The sequence below is a fragment of the Pleurodeles waltl genome, chromosome 6 (assembly GCF_031143425.1).
Source record: "Pleurodeles waltl isolate 20211129_DDA chromosome 6, aPleWal1.hap1.20221129, whole genome shotgun sequence".
Taxonomy (NCBI): domain Eukaryota; kingdom Metazoa; phylum Chordata; class Amphibia; order Caudata; family Salamandridae; genus Pleurodeles; species Pleurodeles waltl.
The window spans coordinates 663,922,146-663,948,783 of NC_090445.1; the positions used below are offsets into that span (position 1 = coordinate 663,922,146).

A 26,638-nucleotide genomic window follows, 5' to 3' on the forward strand; every position below is an offset into this window, starting at 1 on the left:
TTCCCTGTCCGGCAATGCGGAAGGGAACGTGCCCTGGGAAGTGGAAGCTTGGATGACCAAGTTCTCAGGGGTGGGGTGTTGCATCAGAAAGCTTGGGTCCCCCAGAGCGGGACAATGTAGGCAGGCAATTGTCCTGTTCACAAGATTCCATGTGCTGGCTTTGAACCAGGTACCCAGTAGAACCATGGGTTCAGAGGAGGAAACCCCAGACTCAAGAACCTCTGTCAGGAGGTTAGTCCTGTCGGTCACAGAAGGCAATAATTAGGTCCAAGACTCCTGGGGGAAATGCAAAGGCAAGGAATCTGCAACTAGAAATTTCTATCAGATGTCAGGGATCCCAAGGTTGGGACATGCATTCAATGATTTATTGGGTGTGCCCACATCACTGAGAGACACTCTGCAAACACTTTCAGTGTTAGTTGGGTGATACCCTGAAACCAAATGCTTGTTTCCGGTCCAGGGAGGACCTGGCCTGGCAGTTCGGGCTGGACTGCTCTCATGAGAAACAGGGTCAAGACTGATTTGCATATGGCTGGGTCCAAACTGGGGTGGCATGGTGAGCAAAAGAACGATGGATTAAACCCAGATCTGTGACTGGGGGTGAGTGTTTGCATTGTTCAGCACTCCGTCCATCATCCTTTGTTTTGTTTCATCTGACAGCCTGCAGTTCCTCTAGTGTCAAAGGCGTTTAACCTACTTAACACCAATGTAAGCTGATTTATTGTGACTTTTGTGCCAACAATAGTGAAGTTGGCGTATACAGCATTGTGATGTCGCAAGAAAAGAAGCTTTCCGCAGGCAAGAGGTGAGTAATAACTTTATATTTTATTTTACTTTGATGATCAAATGTCCCCCAGCGCTAATCTTCTGACGTGTCTCCAAACCGGCAAACAGAATCCGGTTCCCGATCCGAAACCCGCATTCGAAGGCAAATCGCTCGTGGGCAATATTACAAAGCGCTCGTGAGCGAGCATGTGTATTTACCATCTTAAGATGTAACACATCTCCCTTCTTCAACAACAACAAAACAATTATTATAACACATAATCATCCAAATATTTGGGTTTGATAATAGCTCTTTTAGGACGGCATCTATTAATGGCCTCATCTTGAACAGTATCCTGAATTTCCTCCCTCCCCACATCCCGACAGCCCAATGCCCCAGATGTTTCTCTCCGAGCACACTCAGCAACATAGACATCATTATCCAACACCCCAAGCTCATAAAATGCCCTACCATCCTGGGAATCACTCATTCTACTTGAACCCACATCCTGTGACTGGAAATTTAGCCTGTCAGCAACCCTGTCCACATCTTTGTCCACTTTGGCAACCTTCCTTTTACTCCACCACTTCCCATCTTCTACTCTAACCGAATACTTGGACACCTGAACCACCTTAGTCTTACGGAAATACTTGTACCCTTTCACTTTGTAAGGTCTCGTTATTCTAACACGTTCCCCTACTTTGCAATCAATGTCTTTCACTTTTTTAATCTTGTCATATCTACTTTTGGCCTTCGCCTGAGAATCTCCCACCTAATACTTTAAAGATTCCAAACTGGGGATATCTTTATCCGGATTCGATTTTTCAATTACCCACTTGGGTGACAACCCATTAAACGAGTGTCTTCCCCTCAATAACGCAAAAGGTGTTACTCTAGTCGTGGAATGCGGTGTGTTATGATAACACCAGATTCTATCCCCTACCAGCTCTTGAACCGAAGTACCTGCATCAATGGCCACTTGAACTGTTTCCTTCACCACACGATTCACCCTCTCCACCATTCCATTTCCTTGAGGACTATAAAGAGCAGTTGTCAAATATTTGATCCCTAGGTTGCTGAGAAATGATTTCATGTGGTGCGAGACAAACTGCAAAAGCTGGAATGCCTTCTGACTGAAACAATTTCCTTAAAAACATAGTCACACAAGTGGTTTTAGGTTCCCTTAAAAATTCATATGCCACCCATTTAGAATAATAATCCAATACTACCAACACAAATCTCTTCCCTTCATTCAAGCCCCCAATGGGTCTGATAAAGTCCATGCCAATTTTTTCCCACGGCTGTGATGGGAATTCCACCAGGCACCGGGGAGTATTCTGCACACTTATAGTTTTCTCAGCTCTAGAACATTCACCACAATTCCCCACCATAACTTCCACATTCGCATCCATACCAGGCCACCAGTAATACAAACACAATTTCTTCCTTGTGCCTAAAATTCCTACATGCCCCTTATGAGCTAACTAGACCAGCCAACCCCTAATTCAAAAGGAGGGATCAGTTTTGTGCCTCTCATAACCAAATTATTTTCTACACTTAATTCATCTTTCACCTTGAAGAACGGTTTAAGTTCTTTCATTACTTGACCTTCTCTTGGCCACCGACGCATGACATAACTCTTCAATTGTGTTAACACTGGATCATTTGCTATTTTGCCTTCCCAACACTCCCTTGAAATTACCCCATCGATGCAACAAGGCCATCAATCATTCCGATCACCATCTCCGTCTCCTCTCCGCTGTCATAAGAAGAGTCACTATTCTCACTTATTGGACATCTGGACAAGAAATCTGCTCTGCAATTTTCTCCTCCCTGGATATGCTTCATCTTAATATTAAAGATACACATTTTTGACAATAAACGAATTAACCTGGGACGGACATGCATTGGACATGCCTTTATCATTCCACAAATACATTAAAGGTTTATGATCTGTGACCATCAAAAATTCTCTGCCCCATAAGTAAGTTGAAAAATGGCGTACACCCCAAACGCAAGCCAAAGCTTCCTTTTCAATTGTACTATAATTTTTCTCTGATGGAGAAAGTCTGCGGGAAGCAAATGCCACAGTGGTTTCCTGTCCATCATACAATTGAGTGAGAATAGCACCAATCCCCAGATTACTGGCGTCCACAGTCACTACAGATGTAGCTTTGTCATTGAAAGGTTGAATTGCAGGTGCTTCGATGATCAGCTTCTTCAAAACTCCGAATGCCTCCACTTGTTGTTCTTTCCATTCAAATTTTGCATTTTTCCTTAAAAACTTCCAGAGAGGTTCACTTTGCAAGGCAAAGGTTTGCACAAATCTTGAATAGTACTCACACAGTCCCCGAAACGATCCCAATTGGTCTTTGTTTTCCGGCCGAGTTCTTTATTGCCGCTAATAAGTCATTCTTAGGTTTAATTCCATTCTCACTTATCAAGTGACCCAGTACTCCACTTCTCTCAACATAAACTTGCACTTCTGTTTAGAAACTGTCATACCATGCTCTTCCAATATGCTCAATACTCTTTCCAGTTTGTTTAAGTGAGGTTGCATTGTATCTGAGCATATTAAAATATCGTCCTGATAGGTCAAGACTCCTCTTTCCTCTCCAAAGAGCTGGTACATAAATTTCTGGAAACAGAAGCTGCAGATGCCAACCCAAATGGCATTCTCAAAGACCGAAATGCCCCAAATGGTGTGATAAATGATGTTAAATCCTTAGACTCATTAGCAAGCTCAACTTGGTGATACGCAGCCCTCAAATCAATTGTGGAAAAAGCTTTGTGCCACCAAGCTGCGCCAACATGTCATGAATCCTAGGCAACGTAAAACAATCCACCTGTATATTTTTATTTAATGATCTTAAATCGACACACAGCCTCACATCTCCTGATTTTTTAACAGCCACGACAATGGGAGAAATCTATTCAGAGGATTCAATGGGTTCAATGACCCCATCTACACAGAATTGATTGAAATGATCTTAGAGTTTCTGTCTCGTGCACAATGGAACATTCCTGACCCGGTGAATGACAGAACCGAATTCGGCTTCAAAATAATTTTGTGTTCATATCCTTTCACAACTCCCAACTCATCCTTAAAAACTTCCTTGTGCTTCAACAAGACACGATCTAAGGAATCACTATTCTCCGCACATTCATTAATCAAAGAAATTGGTTGTGAGGTACCAGGCCTCAGAACCATTCCAAACTTACCTTGGTCCTTCCAACCTAAAATATTGTACCCTCGTTTGGCTACATATACTTTTGCACGAATCATTCTGCCCTTATAATGCAAGGTCTCCATGAAATAACCACACAAATCTATCTCTTGACCCCCAAAAGCAATCGTGTGTATATCTGGAGGATTCACTTCTCCAAAAATAGTTTGTCAGAAATAATAGTTATTGGTGAACCAGAATCAACTGTAACTTGAACGCACCAATCTCCCATTTTCACCTCACACACTGGGTCACCACCCCAAAAACTTCATCTGGGCCTGTATCAACCATCTTTATTGACAACACCACTTTCTTAGTAAACTCACTCTCCATTCTATCTGAAGATTTTTCTTGCACATCTGCCTCACCAACTAGCATTACCCTAGTAGAATTCTTGCACACTTGTGCAAAATGCCCCACTTTCCTGCAATTAGAACAGGATTTGCCAATAGTAGGACAATTGGGTGCATTCGCCAAATAATTTTTTTATCCACATCTAAAACAAACCCCACTCTTATCAGATTCGCTCCACTTAATCCTATTTAGTCCAGTAGATTTCATTTTACATGAAATAGAGTTAATACTTTCACCTGAAGATATTTTGCCCTTGTTTAACTCCTTTGAAGCCAATAATGACCTCTCAATCACTCTAGCTATGTCTAATGTCTCCGCTAACGTGGGATTACAACTTCATAGTAATCTTTCCTGTACCTTACGATCAAAGCAATTTACCACCAATTGATCCCTTAAATATTGTTCTATTGGTCCAGCAAATTCATATGAAGAGGCTAGTACTCTCAATTATGCAATAAAGTCATCAACTGTCTCATGTTCATGTTGTTTACGGATAAAAAATGTATGTCTCTCCACAATTATGTTGGGTTCTTTTTCAAAATGTTTCTCTAATCTCTGAACCGCCTCAATGTACTCATCCATATCTGTGGTTGTAAATAAATCTACCTCTGGTAAATGATCAAAAATTCTTTGCCCCTCTGTAACTAAACAATTGTATAGCAGAGCCTTTTTCCTAACAGCAGGGAAATTCACACCATCAACAGCAATCAAATAACTATTGAACGACCTGAACCATTGACTCCATCTTGCCTTAGGCAGACCTTGTTCATTTAAAAATGCACTAGGTAGGTTTGCCATCTGCATGTCTGAATAATTCGAAACTTAACTCTCTTTGTAAACTGTCTGTAATAATTAACTTCCTGCAAAACAAATTTTTCACTATGAAAGTCTATATAATACTTATTTCACACTTGTCTAATATAAAATATATTATACACTTCCACTTTTACTGATTTATCACGCAAAACTGCAAATGTCTTTGGTGTTTTTTTTCCTCGAATGGTGTGCCTATCACCGAATAGGCGAAGGTGAATGAAGGGATCCAGGTGTGCTTGTCACCAAATAAGCGAAGGTGAACGCAGGGATCCAGGTGTGCGTGTCACTGCTGTTTCATGCATGTGTCATCTCCATTGACCAAACTCCCACAGACAGCAACAACAGGATTGCCGGTACGATCCTCTCAGTGTTGTCTGCAACTGCACTTCCCCTTTAAATCCAAGTGCCATAGAAGTTCATGACACAGACGTTTCTAAACTTCCCCTTTAATGCGATGGTAATGGGATACTGTCCCTTTAAATTCCAGCACACCTTGAAAGAGCCTGCGCCTTTAATTCACGGAGGCTCAAAGGTCCGCGTCGTGTAACGATGAACGTGCGCCGAAAAGAAAATCCTACCAGGTCGGTGCTACAACGTGTGCGATCTCCAAATTCACATCGGGACAGTTATGCACACTCCGTAAAACTGCAACCACAACCGTTGGTAGCCAGCTAACCTCCAACACGCTGAGGGACACCTCCACACGTCCCACGTAGGCTCTTCCGCTCATCGCCAATTTATGTGATGTCGCAAGAAAAGAAGCTTTCCGCAGGCAAGAGGTGAGTAATAACTTTATATTTTTTATTTTACTTTGCCGATCAAATGTCCCCTAGCACTAATCCTCCGACGCGTCTACAAACCGGCAAACAGAATCCTGTTCCCGATCCGAAACCCGCATTCGAAGGCAAAAAGCTTGTGGGCAATATTACAAAGTGCTCGTGAGCGCGTGTATTTACCGTCTTAAGATGTAACAAGCATCTCATCGGGTTGACATACATGCTGGTGGGGAATTAAACCAGTATCGCTGATGCTCGAGAAATGCAAGGAATGCAACAAGCAATGTGAACAGGCTGGACGCCCTTGTAATCAAGAAATTAAGGCATGAAGCAGCGACACTGTTTTGAGTATATGTGCTGGTGAGCAGTAAAATTGACAGGCCTGATGTTAGAGGAGTGCTGGGAATACAGCAAGCTAAGTAAGCAAACCGGCTGTGAATGCAATCAGCTGCTTGAGAGCTCTAAGACAGTTTTATAGGTGTACATTGGGAGCTACTTATAACATTGGATGGCAGCTAGTAGAAACATTTAGTGCTTAATAAAGTGCCATAATTCTCTTGAATTCTGCCGTGAGGATTAACTGTAATATTGTGCATCCAACCCTCACTTCAATTAGACTGGCGGTGAGTTAATTGCTTTTCTCGCCTTACCCCTTTTTGGATATGCCGTTAGGAGCATGAGGGTTGGTTGTGGCATTTAAAAAAAAACTCTGTGGCTGCTGTGTTGAAAACCTGCCATTCTGAGCGTGAGCGGATGTGCGTGTGCCACCGGCTTCATAATGGAAGCCAGCTGTATGTGTTGCCATGTGAGGTGCTTATGGGCGGTTTGCTGATGTAATAGTTCTGAAGCTGGAACGGGCACTGCCACGGCTGAGAGGAGTAGGAAGCGGGGTACGATGTGCGTCGGAAGAGGAATTAAAAGTTCAATGTGCACTGGTTACGACACTAGGAAAAAGCTGGAAAGTGGGTGAGAGCTGCAACAAAGTATTAAAGCACTGAATTATGAGTGATTGCAGCCACTTTGTGCTACGTGAGGATGCTGCCAAGTAGAACTGAGACATAAAGGTTTTGTAAGTCATTCAAGCTGCAGGCATCACTCCTCCAGTGTGAACGATGCACCTGAAGAGTTTCTTCAACTGTCGGAGATTTGAGGTTTTTTTTGGGTTGAGAGGTCGCTCACTGGGGACTTTAAAATGTCACTTGCTTGATATAGTTGTGTGCCATCTAGTCTGACTTGCCATGCCAGCATTTGTCTGAGAGCTGTTATCAATTTAATGCATGAGTGTACATTTTATTTATGCCATGCCAAATTTGCTGCCCATGTGTATTTTATTAAGTGTCATGCTGAACTTTCTAACTAAATGTATTTTCAATCATGCAATGCTTGATTGGGGTCCATGGTCTTATACCTGTGGTCATGTAAAGTGTGCCGCAGTGGTGATGCAAAATGGTGTTCAGTGTTAAGGGTCGTGCAGGGTTGTGTTAGTGTTGCATTGCAGGGTTATATACCCTAGTGTTGCGTTGCAGGATTGAGTACCCTAGTGTTGCAGGGTTGAGTACCCAAATGTAGCGTTGCAGGGTTGTGTACCCTACTGTTGCATTGCATGGTTGTGTACCAAAATGTTGCGTTGCAGGGTTGAGTACCCTAGTGTTGCATTGATTGGTTGTGTACCGTGGAACTGCATTGCAGGGTTCTGTACCCTAGTGTTGTGGTGCAGGTTCATGTACACTAGTGTTGCATTGCAGGTTTGTGTACCCTAGTAGTGCGCTGCAGGGCTGAATACCCTAGTGTTGCACTGCAGGGTTAAATACACTAGCGATGCATTGCAGGGTTATGTACCTTAAAGTTATATTGCAGGGTTGAGTACCCTAGTGTTGCAGTGCTGGGTCGAGTATGTTAGTGTTTCACTGATGGGTTGTGTACCCTAGTGTAGCATTGCAGGTTCAAGTACCTAGTGTTGAGTTGATGGGTTGTGTACCTTAGTGTTGCTTTGCAGGGTCATGTTCCCTAGTGTTGGGTTGCAAGGTTGTGTACCCTATTGTTAAACTGATGCATATGTTGCACCTCCTTGTCGTTTTGTGTTGCAGAAGGGGGTGAGTGTGGTGTTGCATTGATGAGTATGCTGCACCTCCTTGTTGTAGTGTGTTGCTGAAGGGGGTGAGTGGTGTTGCGTTGATGAGTATGTTGCACCTCCTTGTTGTAGTGTGCTGCTGAAGGAGGTGAGTGTAATTGCATTGCATTATGTGTTTATTATTGAATCTGATATTTTAGAACTGTTATCATCTATTTACTTCTTTAGTCCTATTTATTTACTGTTTTTTTTAGTTTGAATTTGTTCTACCATCTATTGGTCCTTATGTTAATGTTATTTCCATATTTTGTTTTCTAACAAGAGGAGATGTGTTGTGATTTGAATTGTTACTATGCATTCTCTCCTTAGTTACCAGTTCCCTGCTGCTCAGCCAGTGTAAGTGTGATGTAATGGAATGCTGATGTGTGCCTGTTGGGAATGAACGTGAGTTCGTGAGAGTGGGCTGAGCAGTACGGATGCACCTCCTGATGGGGCGTTACCTGTATCCTGTAACTAAGCTGAATACACCTATCTATTATAATCTACAAAGGATACATCTTCAATTACAACACCATGCTTGCTGTACATGGGGCCTATTTGTGACTTCTAGGTGGTTAACATAGTGCAATTTGGTCCAAGGCACCGATTCCTGGTGCAGCTAATTAGTGACGAGATTACCTTCACTCACAATATCTCTTGTTCATTTTCTGGGAGAAATTCCGCAAGTCCAGCTAACTAGCCCACAGGAGGTAAAAGGGGTCCCTGTGCAGATGAGAATGCTCTTCATACAGTAAGCTTTACGTGATGGTTATTTTCCCCATGCCTCTATGTGCTTTCAGCAGCAGGGTGTCTTCTGGCACACTACGTATCTTTCTGGGCTTGCTGCTGGCAGCCTGGCGTTGGATCTGTTGAGGGATAACCTTTTTCAGCTGAATAAGGAAGTCTACTATCAGTACAAGAAATGTTGTGTCTGTGTGTGTGTGTGTGTGTGTGTGCTGGTTCCAATGCCTCCAGCAACTACCCCCTGTGCGGCATCACTATTAGTGCACATACAAGAGTCTAATATGCTACCATCTCATTTAGAGTAGATACTCCAGGTTCGGCTACACCTTACTCTAAAAGGGATTCCCCTTAATATCATCCAAAGATTCTACTTTTTAGGGCTCCCTCTTTCATGTGTCTCTGAGGTTGAAGGCTTTCCCTGATTTGGGGTCTCAGGTACTCAAAGAGCAACATGATGCTTTAGGCTGCTGTGGTCCAATATACGTGTTCCTCTTCCTCGAAAGCATCATTCTGTGGTGGATTAAGAAAAGCCTTCACTTTGTGGGCGGAAACTGTGATCAGAGCAATGAACTTCACTGTAGCATTCCAAACAAGATGGCCCTTCTTCCGTGTCTTTACAGACTCAAGAAACATTTCTGTTGTGTCTCATATTCATCTTCCCTATACCCTGGAGGCAGATGGTGACTTGATGCACCAAGATTATGCACCAAGATTATCTTTGTGTCAGACCCTGAGGTGGAATTGTGAGGAAAAATGGTAATGGGCTGCCCAGTAGTCTGGAAAAAAAGTATACTTTGTTATGTAAACGAAGTTCCTCAATCATGAGTAAAGACATGTACTTAAGCTATATTGCCTTCTCTGATCTTGGTGACTGGTTCCCCCCATGTGTACTGTAAACTACAAAACAGTCTACTTCAGGGAAATCTTCTGAGCACTGGTGTTTGGGACCAAAGGCTATGGAACAAAGAACTCTGAAGATGGTGCCCAGCAGATGGGCCGCTCGGTACTACAGAAATGCTTGATCTGAAAACATCCGGATGATTAAAGAAAAACAAAAAAAACTATTAATACAATTTTAAAAACGAACTACTACAGGGCAGAATTATACATTAGATGCTACCAGAGTATAATTACAAAAAAGCTGTCACATAGTACACGTAAAAGCTCTCAAGCAAATGCATTTTGCAGTCTCCCCTCAATCGTGCAGAATTTCCCTCTTGAATACAAGCACACTGGTGATGGAAGTTGGAGAAGGTGTGTGAGTGGGCCCGTGTGTGTCTGTACCCGTTTCTAACTGAAGCCCAGTAGGATTCTGCATGAAAGTATTTGGACAATTGTTGTGAGGAAGACCCCTCACTCGAGGTCAGCACAGACACGGTTTCCAGTCCTGACCTTTTCAACTACAAAACATTACTATTAAATGTGTTAGTCTAATGTCTAATAAGCCCATTGTAAACAAACCCAGACTACCAAACCTAAAATATATCGGATTTTCCCATAAAAGCAAAGGAATGTAAATAGTGTCCGTGATGACTGTGATTGTCAAAAGAAACTCCTAACATTTCTTCTTGTAAGATACGATTCAGAAAGAGTGGCCTTTTGTAGGTAAACTATTGTGTAAAAACAAGTTTTGACATTATGGTTACTAATTTTATCAGTCTGTGTCTGACTATTTAATGCAACTGCATTCCTGCTAGTCTAATCCATCCACTGTGTGGCCACCTCTTTGTGATCCCAGGGACTCCCTGAAAGTCTAGAAAGGGAATCTCTTAGTCCTGCTGCAAACCCCAGAAAACTCAGAAGTTCTTCTGCTGACTCTGGAACAATAGGCCACAGGCTAAACACACAACAGATTGTTGCTAATGTGTTACTAGCCCCAGTATGTTGTTGGGCTAGGCTAAGTAACACTAGGTATATTAATACGCACCGTTACATTGAACACCACTGTGTGGTACTACGTCCAGGACCACCTCGATATGGTGTCTTAGCTGTGCCTGTTTGATCAGACACCAGTGTAGAATCAACCCAAACCAATGCAGGTCTTGTTAGACCTGCCTTACTCACCCGATCCGTCTCTTCCTCTCCATTCTTGGGGTTCCCCCCCAGGGGGCATCTGCGGAGAAGGCCCCACCTCTGCCTATCATCACATGTTCCTTTGGGGAGCAGGTACGGTCCACCACCTCAGTGCTGCTCACCTCCAGCCCCCGAATGTACACGCCAACCTTTCCCTGACCTGGGCCGGGCTCGCTGAATGACCTCTGACCCTGCGGTGGAGGAGAGACTGTACTCTGAGACTTCTTCAGAAGTAGCCCTCTAGGGGAGGGGAGTCGAGGCTTCAGGCAGGGGGAGGCAGAGCCCTCCGATGCCGGGCCCCTGCTCTTTGGATCTCGTAAGGCTTTCTCACACACTGGCAGAGTCGGCGCCCAGGACGCAGTAGAGCCCCGGCCCACGCGAGAACCGTCGTACCTCTCACTGTCTGCGAAGACCTGATCCCAGTCACTGTCTTCAGCCAGCACCCCTGAAGAGGCATCGGGAGAACTTGCCGCATTGCTGGGTGCTTGGGGAGCCAGTAGCGAGGTCATGCTCCTGGAAGGGCTGAGCATGGAGCCCAGTCCCCAAAAACGTCTCCCTTCCCCTTTTTCTGAAACTGTGCTGATGCTGTCCGATCGCTTCCGGTGGCCCTCAGAGCCTGATGGACTTTTATCGGGGGCAGGTGACTTCTTTGGCTTGAGAGCCTCTTGGTTAGTCTGGACTTTCCCTGGAGAAGATGGCTTTTTGCCTTTAAGGACTTCTGGTCTGGTCAGGACGTCCTCTAAGGCAGTTGCCTTCTTACCCTTCGGAGCCTCAGGGCTAATTTCAACTTTGTCAGTAGTAACTTTCTTGCTTTTTATTACTTTGGGGCTTAGTTGTCCTTTATCTGAACTTATTGGCTTTTTGCCCTTTAGTGCTTCTGGACTAAAATCCTCCTTCTCACGGGTACAGTTTTTCTTGCCAGACAGTGCTTCAGGACTGACTGGGGCCTTCTCAAAGGTCTCCTTGTCTTTTAGGGCTGCTTCCATCTTCTTGTGGAAAATCTTCTCCATCTCCTGGCACTTTGACCAGCACTGGGCCCACTCTCTCAGTGCCTTCTGGCTCTGGAGCTCCAGGGCCATGGCCTTCATTTCTTGGAAGAGCTGCTCAGGGATGACTGGGTGCTGCTGTTGATACTGCACCAGGGATGCCAGGACGTCTTGGTTCTGTCTCGCACTGCCTGACCCTTCGCCAATAGCTGCTAAGCGCTTCACGCCCTCTAGGGTCCATTTGTGGGCCTGCAGAAAAAACGAAGAAAAGGTCAAATGTTATTTACTCCCAAACAACGTGTTGGGAGTAGCTACTGTGAAGCAAAGTAAAATAGTACCTTATGCTCACAACAACAGAGGTATCTCTTAACTCACAATAGTGCATTTGCCAACGCAATACTTGTAGGAAAGTAGCATCTTTCTAGCATAGTTACTTCCACTTTGTGCCTGGTGTCAGTGTGTTTGGAAGGTAGTACACTGGGATCCTGCTAATTAGGCTACTAGTGTCTGTCTCTCTCCTCTAAATTTGTTTTTTTGGCAATTCCTTACGCCCCCAGCCACTGGGGTTCTAACACATTTACCTTGGTTGCACTCCTCCATTATTATACCACTTTCTTAGTATATGGTTTGCCCCCCCACCCAAAATAGGGTCTTATGTATTTCTATGCTTTTCTTGCTTGTTACTAAGTGCATATTTCGTGTGTAGTTATCTCCAAGTTGATATTTACCAATGTTAGTATAGAGGTAGTGTTGTAATAAAGAATACTTTATTTTTGCAACACCTGTTGTGGTTCTTTCTTGTGTGACAATTACTGACTGGCTAATACGGTATAGTAAGCAAGGGTGGCTGCAGCCAATCTAGCGTGGCTTTGGGAGGACTGGTGCTGGGGGAAGGAGTGTAAAAATTGAAAATGTCACTTACCCAGTGTACATCTGTTCGTGGCATCAGTCGCAGTAGATTCGCATGTTCTGCAATAGCTCGCCATCTGGTGTTGGGCCGGAGTGTTACAAGTTGTTTTTCTTCGAAGAAGTCTTTCGAGTCACGGGACCGAGTGACTCCTCCTTTTGTCTCCATTGCGCATGGGCGTCGACTCCATCCTCGATTGTTTTTCCCCGCAGAGGGTGAGGTAGGAGTTGAATTGTAGTAATAGTGCCCATGCAATGGAGTGACTAAGTATGCACTTATTTAAGGTTGAGATGATACATATATAAATAATTGAAGGTAACTTCCAAACTGCTACAGGCTCCCGGGGAGGCGGGTGGGCACATGCGAATCTACTGCGACTGATGCCACGAACAGATGTACACTGGGTAAGTGACATTTTCAGTTCGATGGCATCTGTCGCTGTAGATACGCATGTTCTGCAATAGACTAGTAAGCAGTTATTTCCCCAAAAGCGGTGGATCAGCCTGTAGGAGTGGAAGTAGTCTGAAATAATGTCCTTAATACAGCTTGACCTACTGTGGCTTGTTGTGCGGATAACACGTCTACACAGTAGTGCTTGGTGAATGTGTGAGGCGTAGACCATGTGGCTGCCTTACATATTTCTTGCATTGGGATGTTTCCTAGAAAGGCCATGGTAGCACCTTTCTTTCTGGTTGAGTGTGCCCTTGGTGTAATGGGCAGCTGTCGTTTAGCTTTAAGGTAGCAGATTTGGATGCATTTAACTATCCATCTGGCTATACCTTGTTTTGAAATTGGGTTTCCTGCATGAGGTTTTTGAAATGCAATAAAGAGTTGTTTAGTCTTTCTGATGTTCTTTGTTCTGTCAATGTAATACATTAATGCTCTTTTGACATCTAATGTATGTAGTGCCCTTTCAGCTACGGTATCTGGCTGTGGAAAGAACACCGGAAGTTCCACTGTTTGATTTAGATGGAACGGTGAAATAACCTTTGGCAAAAATTTAGGATTGGTCCTTAGGACGACTTTATTTTTGTGTAGTTGTATAAAAGGTTCCTGTATAGTAAACGCCTGAATCTCGCTTACTCTTCTCAGGGAAGTAATGGCGATGAGAAATGCCACCTTCCAGGTTAGGAACTGTATGTCGCAGGAGTGCATGGGTTCAAAAGGTGGACCCATAAGTCTAGTTAGGACAACATTTAGGTTCCATGAAGGAACAGGTAGTGTTCTTGGTGGTATAATTCTCCTAAGGCCCTCCATGAATGCTTTAATGACTGGTATTTTATATAGGGAAGTTGAATAGGTAGTCTGCAGGTATGCAGATATTGCTGCAAGGTGAATCTTAATGGAAGAGAAAGCTAGGTTAGATTTTTGTAAGTGAAGCAAGTAACCCACTACATGTTCTGGAGTTGTGTGTAATGGTTGTATTTGATTAATATGGCAGTAGCAAACAAACCTCTTCCATTTACTTGCATAGCAGTGCCTGGTGGATGGCCTTCTTGCTTGTTTTATGACTTCCATACATTCTTGGGTAAGTTGTAAGTGCCCGAATTCTAGGATTTCAGGAGCCAGATTGCTAGATTCAGCGATGCTGGATCTGGGTGTCTGATCTTTTGGTTGTGCTGTGTCAACAGATCTGGCCTGTTGGGCAATTTGACGCAGGGTACCACTGATAGGTCTAGCAGCGTTGTGTACCAGGGTTGCCTTGCCCAAGTTGGTGCTATCAATATGAGTTTGAGTTTGCTTTGACTGAGTTTGTTTACCAGGTAAGGAAGGAGAGGGAGAGGAGGAAAAGGGTAAGCAAATATCCCTGACCAGTTCATCCATAGGGCATTGCCTTGGGATTGTTTGTGTGGGTATCTGGATGCGAAGTTTTGGCATTTTGCGTTCTCCCTTGTCGCAAACAAGTCTATCTGAGGTGTTCCCCAGAGTTTGAAATAAGTGTTCAGTATTTGGGGGTGAATTTCCCATTCGTGGACCTGTTGGTGATCTCGAGAGAGATTGTCTGCGAGTTGATTTTGTATCCCTGGTATAAACTGTGCAATTAGGCGAATTTGGTTGTGAATTGCCCAATGCCAAATTTTTTGTGCTAACATGCTTAACTGCGTGGAGTGCGTCCCTCCCTGCTTGTTTAGATAATACATTGTTGTCATGTTGTCTGTTTTGACAAGAATGTATTTGTGAACTATTATTGGTTGGAAAGCTTTTAGTGCTTGAAAAACTGCAAGAAGTTCTAGGTGATTGATATGCAGTTTTGTTTGATGTACGTTCCATTGTCCTTGTCTGCTGTGTTGATCGAGGTGTGCTCCCCACCCTGTCATGGAAGCATCTGTTGTTATTACGTATTGTGGCACTGGGTCTTGAAAAGGCCGCCCCTTGTTTAAATTTATGTTGTTCCACCACAGAAGCGAGAGGTAAGTTTGGCGGTCTATTAACACCAGATCTAGAAGGTGACCCTGTGCTTGAGACCACTGTGATGCTAGGCATTGTTGTAAGGGCCTCATGTGCAGTCTTGCGTTTGGGACAATGGCTATGCATGATGACATCATGCCTAGGAGTTGTAATACCATCTTTGCTTGTATGTTTTGTGTTGGATACATGCGTTGTATGATGGTGTTGAAATTTTGAATTCTTTGTGGACTTGGAGTGGCTACTCCTTTTGATGTGTCTATTATGGCTCCCAGGTATTGTTGTACCTTGCGTGGCCGAATCTTGGATTTTGTGAAATTGACGGTGAACCCTAGTTTGAAGAGGGTTTGTATGATATGATTTGTGTGATTTGAGCACTCTATTAACGAATGGGCCTTGATTAGCCAGTCGTCTAGATATGGGAACACATGTATTTGCTGCCTTCTGATGTGTGCAGCGACTACCGCTAGACATTTGGTAAAGACTCTTGGTGCGGTTGTTAATCCGAAAGGCAGTACCTTGAATTGGTAATGTATTCCTTTGAATACAAGCCTTAGGTATTTCCTGTGCGATGGGTGAATTGGTATATGGAAATAAGCATCCTTGAGGTCTAAAGTTGCCATGTAGTCGTGCAGCTTTAGCAATGGCAATACTTCTTGTAGTGTGACCATGTGGAAGTGGTCTGATTTGATGAAAGTGTTGACTACTCTGAGGTCTAGGATTGGTCTCAGTGTTTTGTCCTTCTTTGGTATCAGAAAGTACAGTGAGTAAACTCCTGTGTTTATTTGTGTGTTTGGCACTAATTCGATTGCATTCTTTTGCAATAGTGCCTGCACTTCTATCTCTAGGAGATTGGAATGGTGTGTTGTTAAATTTTGTGCTTTTGGTGGTATGTTTGGAGGGAACTGTAGAAATTCTATGCAGTAACCATGTTGGATAATTGCTAGAACCCAAGTGTCTGTAGTGATTTTCTCCCATGCTCTGTAATAATGACCTATTCGTCCCCCCACTGGTGTTGTGTGGAGGGGGTGAGTGACATGTGAGTCACTGTTTAGTAGTAGGGGTTTTGGGGCTTTGGAATCTTCCTCTATTTCTAGGGAATTGCCCTCCTCTATATTGTCCCCGAAAACCTCCTCTATACTGTCCTTGGTAACTGGACGGTGTGGCTTGTGAGGTGCTGGCTTGTGTGCTTTGACCCCGAAACCCCCCTCGAAAGGGCGTTTTACGGAATGAGCTGTAATTCCCTCTGCTCTGCGGGGAGTAGAGTGCGCCCATGGCTTTGGCAGTGTCCGTATCTTTTTTGAGTTTCTCAATCGCTGTGTCCACTTCTGGACCGAACAGTTCTTTTTCATTAAAAGGCATATTGAGAACTGCTTGTTGAATCTCTGGTTTAAATCCAGACGTTCGGAGCCATGCATGCCTTCTGATAGTTACAGATGTATTAATTGTCCGTGCAGCTGTATCTGCAGCGTCCATGGAGGAGCGGATCTGGTTGTTGGAGATGGCCTGTCCCTCCTCAACCACTTGTTTTGCCCTATTTTGGAAGTCTTTGGGCAGATGTTCAATGAGATGTTGCATCTCGTCCCAGTGGGCTCTGTCATAGCGCGCAAGTAGTGCCTGGGAGTTCGCGATGCGCCACTGGTTTGCAGCTTGTGCTGCGACTCTTTTACCAGCTGCATCAAACTTGCGGCTTTCTTTATCTGGGGGTGGTGCATCTCCAGATGTGTGAGAGTTGGCCCTTTTCCTAGCTGCTCCTACAACAACAGAGTCTGGTGGCAGCTGTGTTGTGATGAAAGCCGGGTCTGTAGGAGGCGGCTTATACTTTTTTTCCACCCTTGGTGTGATTGCCCTACTTTTGACCGGGTCCTTAAATATGTCTTTTGCGTGCCGGAGCATACCAGGGAGCATAGGCAGGCTTTGGTAGGAGCTGTGGGTGGAGGAGAGTGTGTTGAACAGGAAATCATCCTCGACCTGTTCTGAGTGGAGGCTTACGTTGTGAAATTGTGCTGCTCTAGCCACCACCTGAGAGTACGCGGTGCTGTCTTCTGGTGGAGATGGTTTTGTAGGGTATGCCTCTGGGCTGTTATCTGACACTGGGGCGTCGTATAGGTCCCATGCGTCCTGGTCTTGGTCACCCTGGCTCATGGTGGTGTGAGCTGGGGAGTGTGATGGCGTTTGTGCTGGTGAAACGTTAATCACGGGCGGAGGAGAGGGTGGTGGTGTAACTCTTTTCACCACTTTTGGTTGTGGTGCTTGTTCCGTCTGGAACTCCAACCTTCTCTTTCTCCTAATGGGGGGAAGGGTGCTTATTTTTCCTGTCCCCTGCTGAATGAAGATACGCTTTTGCGTATGGTCCGCATCAGTTGCTTGTAGCTCTTCCTCAAACCTATGCTTCTGCATTTGGGAGGTTAGCGAGTGCTCTTCTGTATAAGAGCCTGAAGCTGGGTCGCTTGCAGTTTGTTTCGCGTCGAAACTGTGTCTGCGTGTTTTTTCGGCTCCGAGGTGACTTTTTTCCTTTTCGGGGCCGAAACCTCTCGGCGTCGATCTGTTTCGGTGCCGCTGTCTCGGCGTCGAGCCGTGTCCACACCGGCATCTCGGTGTCGAGGCTTGTCTCCAGCACTTTCTCGGTCCCGAGAAGGCTGCGTGCCGGTGTCTCGACCGGAGTCGGACGATCTCGGCACTGTTTGGGCCTTTTTCGGTGCGGACGGTCGGTCACCGATTTTATGGGTTGAGCCATGGCCTGGTGGCAGTGGCGTCCCCTGGGCCTTGTAAATGTTTCTTTGTGTGGTTTTCGACGTCTTACTCACGGTTTGTGTATCGTCGAATCCTTCGGAGTCTGAGTCTTGGATCGAGAAGGTACCTTCCTCTTCCTGTTCCTCGAACTCCCGTCGGGCTGTCGGTGCGGACGCCATTTGAAGTCTTCTGGCTCGACGGTCTCGGAGTGTTTTTCGGGACCGGAACGCACGACAGGCCTCGCAGGTGTCTTCGCTGTGCTCAGGTGACAGGCACAGGTTGCAGACCAAGTGTTGGTCTGTGTAGGGGTATTTATTGTGGCATTTGGGGCAGAAACGGAACGGGGTCCGTTCCATCGGCGTTCTTCAGCACGCGGTCGGGCCGACCAGGCCCCGACGGAGGATCGAAAAATTACCCCGAAGGGCACCGGAGCTCTTCGATCTTCGATGCGGTGTTGAATGTAAGTATGCCGATCCCGAACGCAACAATACCGACGAAAATCTTCCGAAATTAACTATTTTTTCTGTTCCGAAACTCGGAGCGACAGGAACACGTCCGAACCCGATGGCGGAAAAAAAACAATCGAGGATGGAGTCGACGCCCATGCGCAATGGAGACAAAAGGAGGAGTCACTCGGTCCCGTGACTCGAAAGACTTCTTCGAAGAAAAACAACTTGTAACACTCCGGCCCAACACCAGATGGCGAGCTATTGCAGAACATGCGTATCTACAGCGACAGATGCCATCGAACATATATTTTTTAAATGTACCTTCCCGCCGCTCCAGTTTCTGGTTGCTTCCGTGAGACTTCTCTCTTCCCAAATCCAGGGCACAAAGCACAGGCTCCAAATCCAGACACTCCTCTCATGCTAAAGCAAGAATGAGAGCAGCCTGTGTACTGGCCTGAGCAGGCTGGTTTGTTGCTCGCTCAGGCACACGGAGCCTGTGCCATTTCGCAGGCTGGTTTGATGCTCGCTCAGGCGCAGGGAGTCTGTGCCATTTCCCCAACCTGGCTGTGTTAACACAGCTGGGTTGGAGAAATGTAAGTGCGTATGTGAGTTTGGCCGGCCTAAGATGGCTGACCAAACTTACATGCACACTTACGAGTGCCCACCACTCCTCCTCCCTGTCATGGTCCCTCCCTGCCCCAAGCTCCCATGGTTCAGTCAGGCAGTGAAAAATTTGTCACTGCCTGACTGAGTAGGGGGGGGATGCCCCGCTGCTATTACGGAGCAGCTGCCCCTGATTGTAAAGTGCTTTACACTCCTCCTTGATAAGCCTGAGCAGCTCTCCATAGCTACCCTAAATATCTTTGGTTACCTAGGCACCAAAACATGATCACTAAGGGTTGCCTGGACTCAGTATTGGCTGCCACACCATAGGTGTACACCATAAAATGAGCCAGACTCCTACAGTGGGGGTGCAGTGATGGGATAAATCACTTGCATTTCTTTACCACTTGGTCATCAGTGACTTTCCATGAGAACAATCACCACTGACCGTTGGGTACATACTGTACTAGTAACGTCAGGTACCTCTAAACTTTTAGCTTGGGTAGTGAAAGGTCTAGCATAGCCCTTTCTCCAAACTTCTCAAAAGTTTAGAACTCTAGAGTACATCGGTGCACCACTACTCTAGTACCAAGTCTTTAGTTGGGGACACTGATCAGACTCAGGAGTCTAGGAATGGGGCTCTTAAGTTCAAGTAACTTAGCATCCTGTGTTCAGCTAGGAAACTAAAGACACGTTGCAACCCTATCGAATCTACTCTCTTAGAGTTACTCATTGAGGATACGTCCAGAACCCTGATAGGGAAAGAGAGCTAGATGAGGAGGGGAAGCCACCAGTGTTGGGCAAGGAGGTACCTGGTACATTATCTGACCACACTGGACAGGACCATGAAGATTCTGGAGAGAACTTTGAACCTGCAGGGAACAGTACTGGTAATAAAAGAGGGGGTCACAGTAGTAGGCACATTATTTCTCCCCCTGGGGTGGTCAAAAGGGTTTCCAGGAGGAGTAGATCATCCTCATCTTCCCTTGCCTCAGCATCTTCTGCTGGACCTATCCACTCTAGCTCAGAAGCGGGACCTTAGATAGAGGGTTAAGCTTGCTGAAACTTGGGAAAGCCAAACTCAAGATGAAAAAGCTGCAGCTAGCTCTTGAGAGAGAGAGGGGCCCTAGAGATGGAAAGGGGATAATAAAGAATTTGGGGTTAGAACCCCATGGTGGCAGCATTAGAGAATTCGGAGTCAGAGAAGTGAACTTCAATTCTACAAATCTCAAAAGGATAGTCCCTCCTTACAAGTCTGGGGAAGACATTCAAAAGTGAATTAATGCTTTCGAGAGGGCCTGTAAATGTCCAAAGGTCCCTCACAAGCAGTAGGCAGCTATCCTGTGGCACTCCTTTGCAGACAAAGGCAGAGACAAACTTTTGGCAGTTAAAGAAGAGGATGCAGACAACTACCACGTCTTGAAAGAAGCTCCGATTGAAGGGTTTGGGCTCAAAACTGAGGAGTATAGGATTAAAGTTAGGAAAACTCAGAAGGAGTCCTCTCAAGACTGGGTAGACTTTGTAGACTGTGCAGTTAAGGCTCTGGAAGGCTGGTTACATAGTAGTAATGTACATAACTATAAAGGGTTGTACAATTTGGTCATGAGAGAGCACATCATTAACAATTGTGTCTCTTACAGACTGCACCAATACCTTGTGGACTCTGAGCTGACCTCTCCCCAACAATTGGGAAAGAAGGCAGACAAGTGGGTTTTCACCAGGGTGGATAAGAACACCCAAGGTGGGGTGACCAGAAGAAAAAAATGCTTTTAAGTCCCAGGAGAAGGATGGGGAAAAACCTAAAGATAAGAAGGAGTCTTCAACAGCTCCACAAAATTCTTCTGAGGATGGGTCCAAGTCTTCCTCCTCTTCTAACAAGAAACCCCAGTGCTTTTTGTGTAAGGAAAAAGGCCATACAGGTGATAGCAACTGTTCTAAGAAAATCGCCAAGAGCACTACTACTTCCCCTAGTGTCCTAGCAATCGCACTGGTAGTAGTACCACAACCAAGGGTGTAGCTGAGTTCATCTTGGGTACTGCAGTGGACTCTGGCCTCGTCAGAGAAACTGCTGAGGCTGTTCTAATATCAAAGGGTGGCAGTGACCTTGCCAGTCTGGCTGCCTGGCCTCCTAATATGAGGAAATACAGGCAGTACCCCCTCATAAATGGTATTGAGGAAGAAGCTTACAGGGACACCGGTGCAAGTGCGTAGGAAAGTACCATCTTGCCTGGCATGTTACCCCCATATTTCACTGTATATATGTTGTTTTAGTCTATGGGGGTTATTACAACTTTGGAGGAGGTGTTAAACCGTCCCAAAAGTGACGGTCAAGTGATGGATATACCACCAGCCGTATTACGAGTCCATTATATCCTATGGAACTCGTAATACGGCTTGTGGTATATCCGTCACATTTGGGACGGATTAACACCTCCTCCAAAGTTGTAATAACCCCCTATGTGTCACTGGGACCCTGCCACGCAGGGCCCCAGTGCTCATAAGTATGTGCCCTGTATGTGTTCCCTGTGTGATGCCTAACTGTCTCACTGAGGCTCTGCTAACCAGAACCTCAGTGGTTATGCTCTCTCTGCTTTCCAAATTGTCACTAACAGGCTAGTGACCAATTTCACCAATTCACATTGGCATACTGGTACACCCATATAATCCCCTAGTATATAGTACTGAGGTACCCAGGGTATTGGGGTTCCAGGAGATCCCTATGGGCTGCAGCATTTCTTTTGCCACCCATAGGGAGATCTGACAATTCTTACACATGCCTGCCAGTGCAGCCTGAGTGAAATAACATCCACGTTATTTCACAGCCATTTACCACTGCGCTTAAGTAACTTATAAGTCACCTATATGTCTAACCTTCACCTGGTGAAGGTTGGGTGCAAAGTTACTTAGTGTGTGGGCACCCTGGCACTAGCCAAGGTGCCCCCACATCGTTCAGGGCAAATTCCCCGGACTTTATGAGTGCGGGGACACCATTACACACGTGCAATAGACATAGGTCACTACCTATGTATAGCGTCACAATGGTAACTCCGAACATGGCCATGTAACACGTCTAAGATCATGGAATTGCCACCCCAATTCCATTCTGGCATTGAGGGGACAATTCCATGATCCCCTGGGGCTCTAGCACAGAACCCGGGTACTGCCAAACTGCCTTTCCGGGGTCTCCACTGCAGCTGCTGCCAACCCCTCAGACAGGTTTCTGCCCCCCTGGGGTCCAGGCAGCCCTGGACCTGGAAGGCAGAACAAAGGATTTCCTCTGAGAGAGGGTGTAACACCCTCTCCCTTTGGAAATAGGTGTGAAGGCTGGGGAGGAGTAGCCTCCCCCAGCCTCTGGAAATGCTTTGATGGGCACAGATGCTGCCCATCTCTGCATAAGCCAGTCTACACCGGTTTAGGGATCCCCCAGCCCTGCTCTGGCGCGAAACTGGACAAAGGAAAGGGGAGTGACCACTCCCCTGACCTGCACCTCCCAGGGGAGGTGCCCAGAGCTCCTCCAGTGTGCCCCAGACCTCTGCCATTTTGACTTCAGAGGTGTTGCTGGCACACTGGACTGCTCTGAGTGGCCAGTGCCAGCAGGTGACGTCAGAGACTCCTTCTGATAGGCTCTTACCTCTCTTAGTAGCCAATCCTCCTTCCTAGGTATCCAAACCTCCTTTTCTGGCTATTTAGGGTCTCTGCTTTGGGTAATTCTTCAGATAACGAATGCAAGAGCTCATCAGAGTTCCTCTGCAACTCCCTCTTCACCTTCTACCAAAGGATCGACCGCTGACTGCTCAGGACGCCTGCAAAAAAGCAACAAAGTAGCCAGACGACTACTAGCAACCTAGTATCGCTTCTTCCTGCCGGCTTTCTCGACTGTTTCCAGGTGGTGCATGCTCTGGGGGTAGCCTGCCTCCATCTTGCACCAGGAGCTCTGAAGAAATCTCCCGTGGGTCGACGGAATCTTCCCCCGCAACCGCAGGTAACAAAAGACTGCATCACCGGTCCTCTGGGTCCCCTCTCAGCATGACGAGCATGGTCCGTGGAACTCAGCAACTCTGTCCAAGTGACTCCCACAGTCCAGTGACTCTTCAGTCCAAGTTTGGTGGAGGTAAGTCCTTGCCTCCCCACGCTAGACTGCAGCGCTGGGTACCGCGTGATTTGCAGCTGCTCCGGCTCCTGTGCACTCTTCCAGGATTTCCTTCGTGCACAGCCAAGCCTGGGTCCCCGACACTCTAACCTGCAGTGCACAACCTTCTGAGTTGTCCTCTGGTATCGTGGGACTCCCTTTTGTGACTTCGGGTGGACTCCGGTTCACTTTTCTTCTAAGTGCCTGTTCCGGTACTTCTGCGGGTGCTGCCTGCTTCTGTAAGGGCTCCCTGACTTGCTGGGCGTCCCCTCTGTCTCCTCATCCAAGTGGCGACATCCTGGTCCCTCCTGGGCCACAGCAGCATCCAAAAACCCTAACTGCGACCCTTGCAGCTAGCAAGGCTTGTTTGCGGTCTTTCTGCGTGGGAACAGCTCTGCAAACTTCTTCACGACGTGGGACATCCATCCTCCAAAGGGGAAGTTCCTAGTCCTCTTCGTTCTTGCAAAACACCAAGCTTCTTCCATCCGGTGGCAGCTTCCATGCACCCTCAGCTGGCATTTCCTGGGCTCCTGCCCACTCTCGACACTGTCGCGACTCTTGGACTTGGTCCCCTTGTCTTACAGGTACTCAGGTCCGGAAATCCACTGTTGTTGCATTGCTGGTGTTGGTTTTCCTGGCACAATCCCTCTATCACGACTTCTGTGCTCTCTGGGGGTTGTAGGTGCACTTTACACCTACCTTACAGGGTCTTGGGGTGGGCTATTTTTCTAACCCTCACTGTTTTCTTACAGTCCCAGCGACCCTTTACAAGCTCACATAGGTTTGGGGTCTATTCGTGGTTCGCATTCCACTTTTGGAGTATATGGTTTGTGTTGCCCCTATACCTATGTGCTCCTATTGCAATCTACTGTAACTTTACATTGCTTGCATTACTTCCTTTTGCTATTTACTGCATAATTTTGGTTTGTGTACATATATCTTGTGTATATTTCTCATCCTCATACTGAGGGTACTCACTGAGATACTTTTGGTATATTGTCATAAAAATAAAGTCCCTTTATTTTTAGTATATCTGTGTATTGTGTTTTCTTATGATATTGTGCATATGACACCAGTGGTATAGTAGGAGCTTTACATGTCTCCTAGTTCTGCCTAAGCTGCTTTGCCATAGCTACCTTCTATCAGCCTTAGCTGCTAGAAACACCTTTTCTACACTAGTAAGGGATAACTGGACCTGGCACAAGGTGTAAGTACTTCTGGTACCCACTACAAGCCAGGCCAGCCTCCGACAAAGTGTCACCGTGGTGACTGAAAAACTGGTGCCACCCGAGCAAATTCTCTTGGGCAAAATTACAAAGTAACCAATGCTGATAACATCACAAAGTGCCAGCCCATGGCAGTTTTTAACATTAGCGTGGGGGCGGGTGGGTATTTACCGGCCCTAAAAACGTTGTAGTGTCCTCTTCTATTCCAGTAGAATGTCTTATGGACACTGATTTGGAGACCTCAGCCTGGCATGAAGTGGAGTTATAGGCCCATGAAGTGGAGTTACAGGCCCATAAAGCACTGCTGGGCAGCCCTGAAAGTGTCTTTGTAGCTAGAAGAGCACAGGTCAAAAAACAGGGAGAACAATGAGCGCAGGAGCCTGGAAAAATGGACAAGGAAGCTCCCAAGAAGAGAGACAGGAAGGGTAAGAAGTTACCCTCTACCCAGACCTCACGTGAGGATTAGTCTCCTCAGGGAGATGATCTTGCCCCTAGTGAGGAACCTACATCAGAGGAGTTTGTGTCTGACAGGGCAGAGCTCTTGGGTGCAAGAGGACATTCCATGGAGGAACTGAGTCTTGTGCAGCAAGCCTACCCCTCTCCTGAAGGCCTCAGACAGCAAACTGCTGCAGTAGAGGCAGGGAATGTCAGTGGATCCCACAGGATCTACTGGGGAAATGGTCTCCTTTACTCTGAAGCTAGGGACCCCAAGCCTGCTACTACCAGGAGGTTGGTCATACCTCAGAGGTTTAGGGAGATCCTATTGACCCTAGCTCATGACATTCCACTTGCAGGACATCTTGGGCAAAATAAGACTTGGGGCAGACTTTTTCCACACTTTGCCTGGTCCCACATGTCTGAAGACACCAATGAGTTTTGTTGCTCCTGTGTCACCTACCAAGCCAGTGGTAAGTCAGGTGGCAGTACAAAGGCCCCCTTAATCCCACTACCTGTGGTTGGGGTTCCCTATAAGAAGGTAGAGATTGACATTGTTGGTCCCATTGACCCTTCTACAGCATCTGGGAAGAGATTTATTCTGTTGGTGGTGAACCATGCCACCAGGTACCCAGACGTCATTCCCCTTTGGACCACTATAGCACATGCAGTGGCTAAGGCCCTCCTGGGATCTTTTCCAGGGTGGGCTTCCCTAAGGAGGTTGTGTCTGACAGATGTGCAAACTTCATGTCTGGATACCTCAAAGCAATGTGGAAGGAATGTGATGTAACATACAAATTCACCACTCCTTATCATCAACAAAGAAATGGGTTGGTTGAAAGATTCAATAAAACCCACACTGGTAGGATCATGTGACTCTCAGAAAAACTCAGAAGGAGATGGGATGTACTCGTACCTTGCTTCTTTTTGCCTACAGAGAGGTTCCACAGAAGGGAGTGGGTTTCAGCCCATTTGAACTTCTGTTTGGGCTTCCAGGTAGGGGTCCTCTTTGCCTTGTGAAGGAGGGATGGAAGCAAACTCTCAAACCCCCAAACAATACATTGTTCACTATGTACTAGACCTGTGTTCCTGCATGGCAGAGCACATGGAGAAGGCCACCAAAAACCTTGAGGCTAGCCAAAAGCTGCAAAAACAATGAAATGATCAAAAGGCTGTGCTGACTGTTAACCAGCCAGGACAGAAACTGGGGATTTTGAAGCCTATGGCTTCCAGGGCACTCCAAGGCAAATGGAGTGGTCCTCACACAATTGTGGAGAAGAAAGGAGAGGTCACCTATTTGGTTGACCTGGGCACTCCAAGGAGCCCCCACATGGTGCTTCATGTGAACTGCCTCAAACCTTATTTCGACAGGCCTGACAAGAGCTTGCTCATGGCCAATGCTGAAGGGCAGGAAGCATAGAGTGACCCTCTCCCTGACCTTCTATCCCACAACCCTGTTGATGGTTCAGTCGTTGGGGTAGTCTTTGCTGCCTGCCTCTCTGAAAAGCGACAAGCTGATTGCAGATAAGTTCTCAGAACTCTTTTCCCTGACACCCATTCGGACAACCCGGTATGCACATGATGTGGACACAGGTGACAGTCTGCCTGTGACCATGTCAAAGACTGCATCAGGGGCATAGGTCCAACAGATACTTGAGTTGGGGGTTATTGAGCCCTCAGACAGCCCTTGGTCGAGTCTGGTAGTACTTGTGCCAAAACCTAATTCGCAAGGCTGAAAGAGAGAGATGAGCTTTGTGTAGCCTACTGAGGCCTCAATGCAGTCACTAAGACTGATGCCCATCTTATCCCCAGGGCGGATGAGTTGATTGATATTTTGGCTGCAGCCAAGTATCTCAGCACTTTCGATTTAACTGCAGGATATTGGTAGACCAGACTGA

At 46.2% G+C, this 26,638-nt stretch overlaps 1 protein-coding gene and 1 long non-coding RNA gene across 4 annotated transcripts in view; one reads left to right on the top strand and one right to left on the bottom strand.

Moving 5' to 3' along the window:
* ARHGEF40 (Rho guanine nucleotide exchange factor 40) overlaps window positions 1-26,638 on the bottom strand; it is a 309,810-nt gene that overhangs the window by 93,922 nt on the left and 189,250 nt on the right. For 2 of the 3 annotated variants that reach the window (XM_069239053.1, XM_069239052.1), the window contains exon 14: window positions 10,858-12,101. In XM_069239053.1, the coding sequence (XP_069095154.1) occupies window positions 10,858-12,101 (1,244 nt within the window). The remainder of the gene's footprint in view (window positions 1-10,857; window positions 12,102-26,638) is intronic. The other variant, XM_069239054.1, reaches the window with a different exon arrangement.
* Window positions 1-26,638, top strand: part of LOC138300126 (uncharacterized) — a 204,260-nt gene that overhangs the window by 20,140 nt on the left and 157,482 nt on the right. The window lies entirely within an intron of this gene.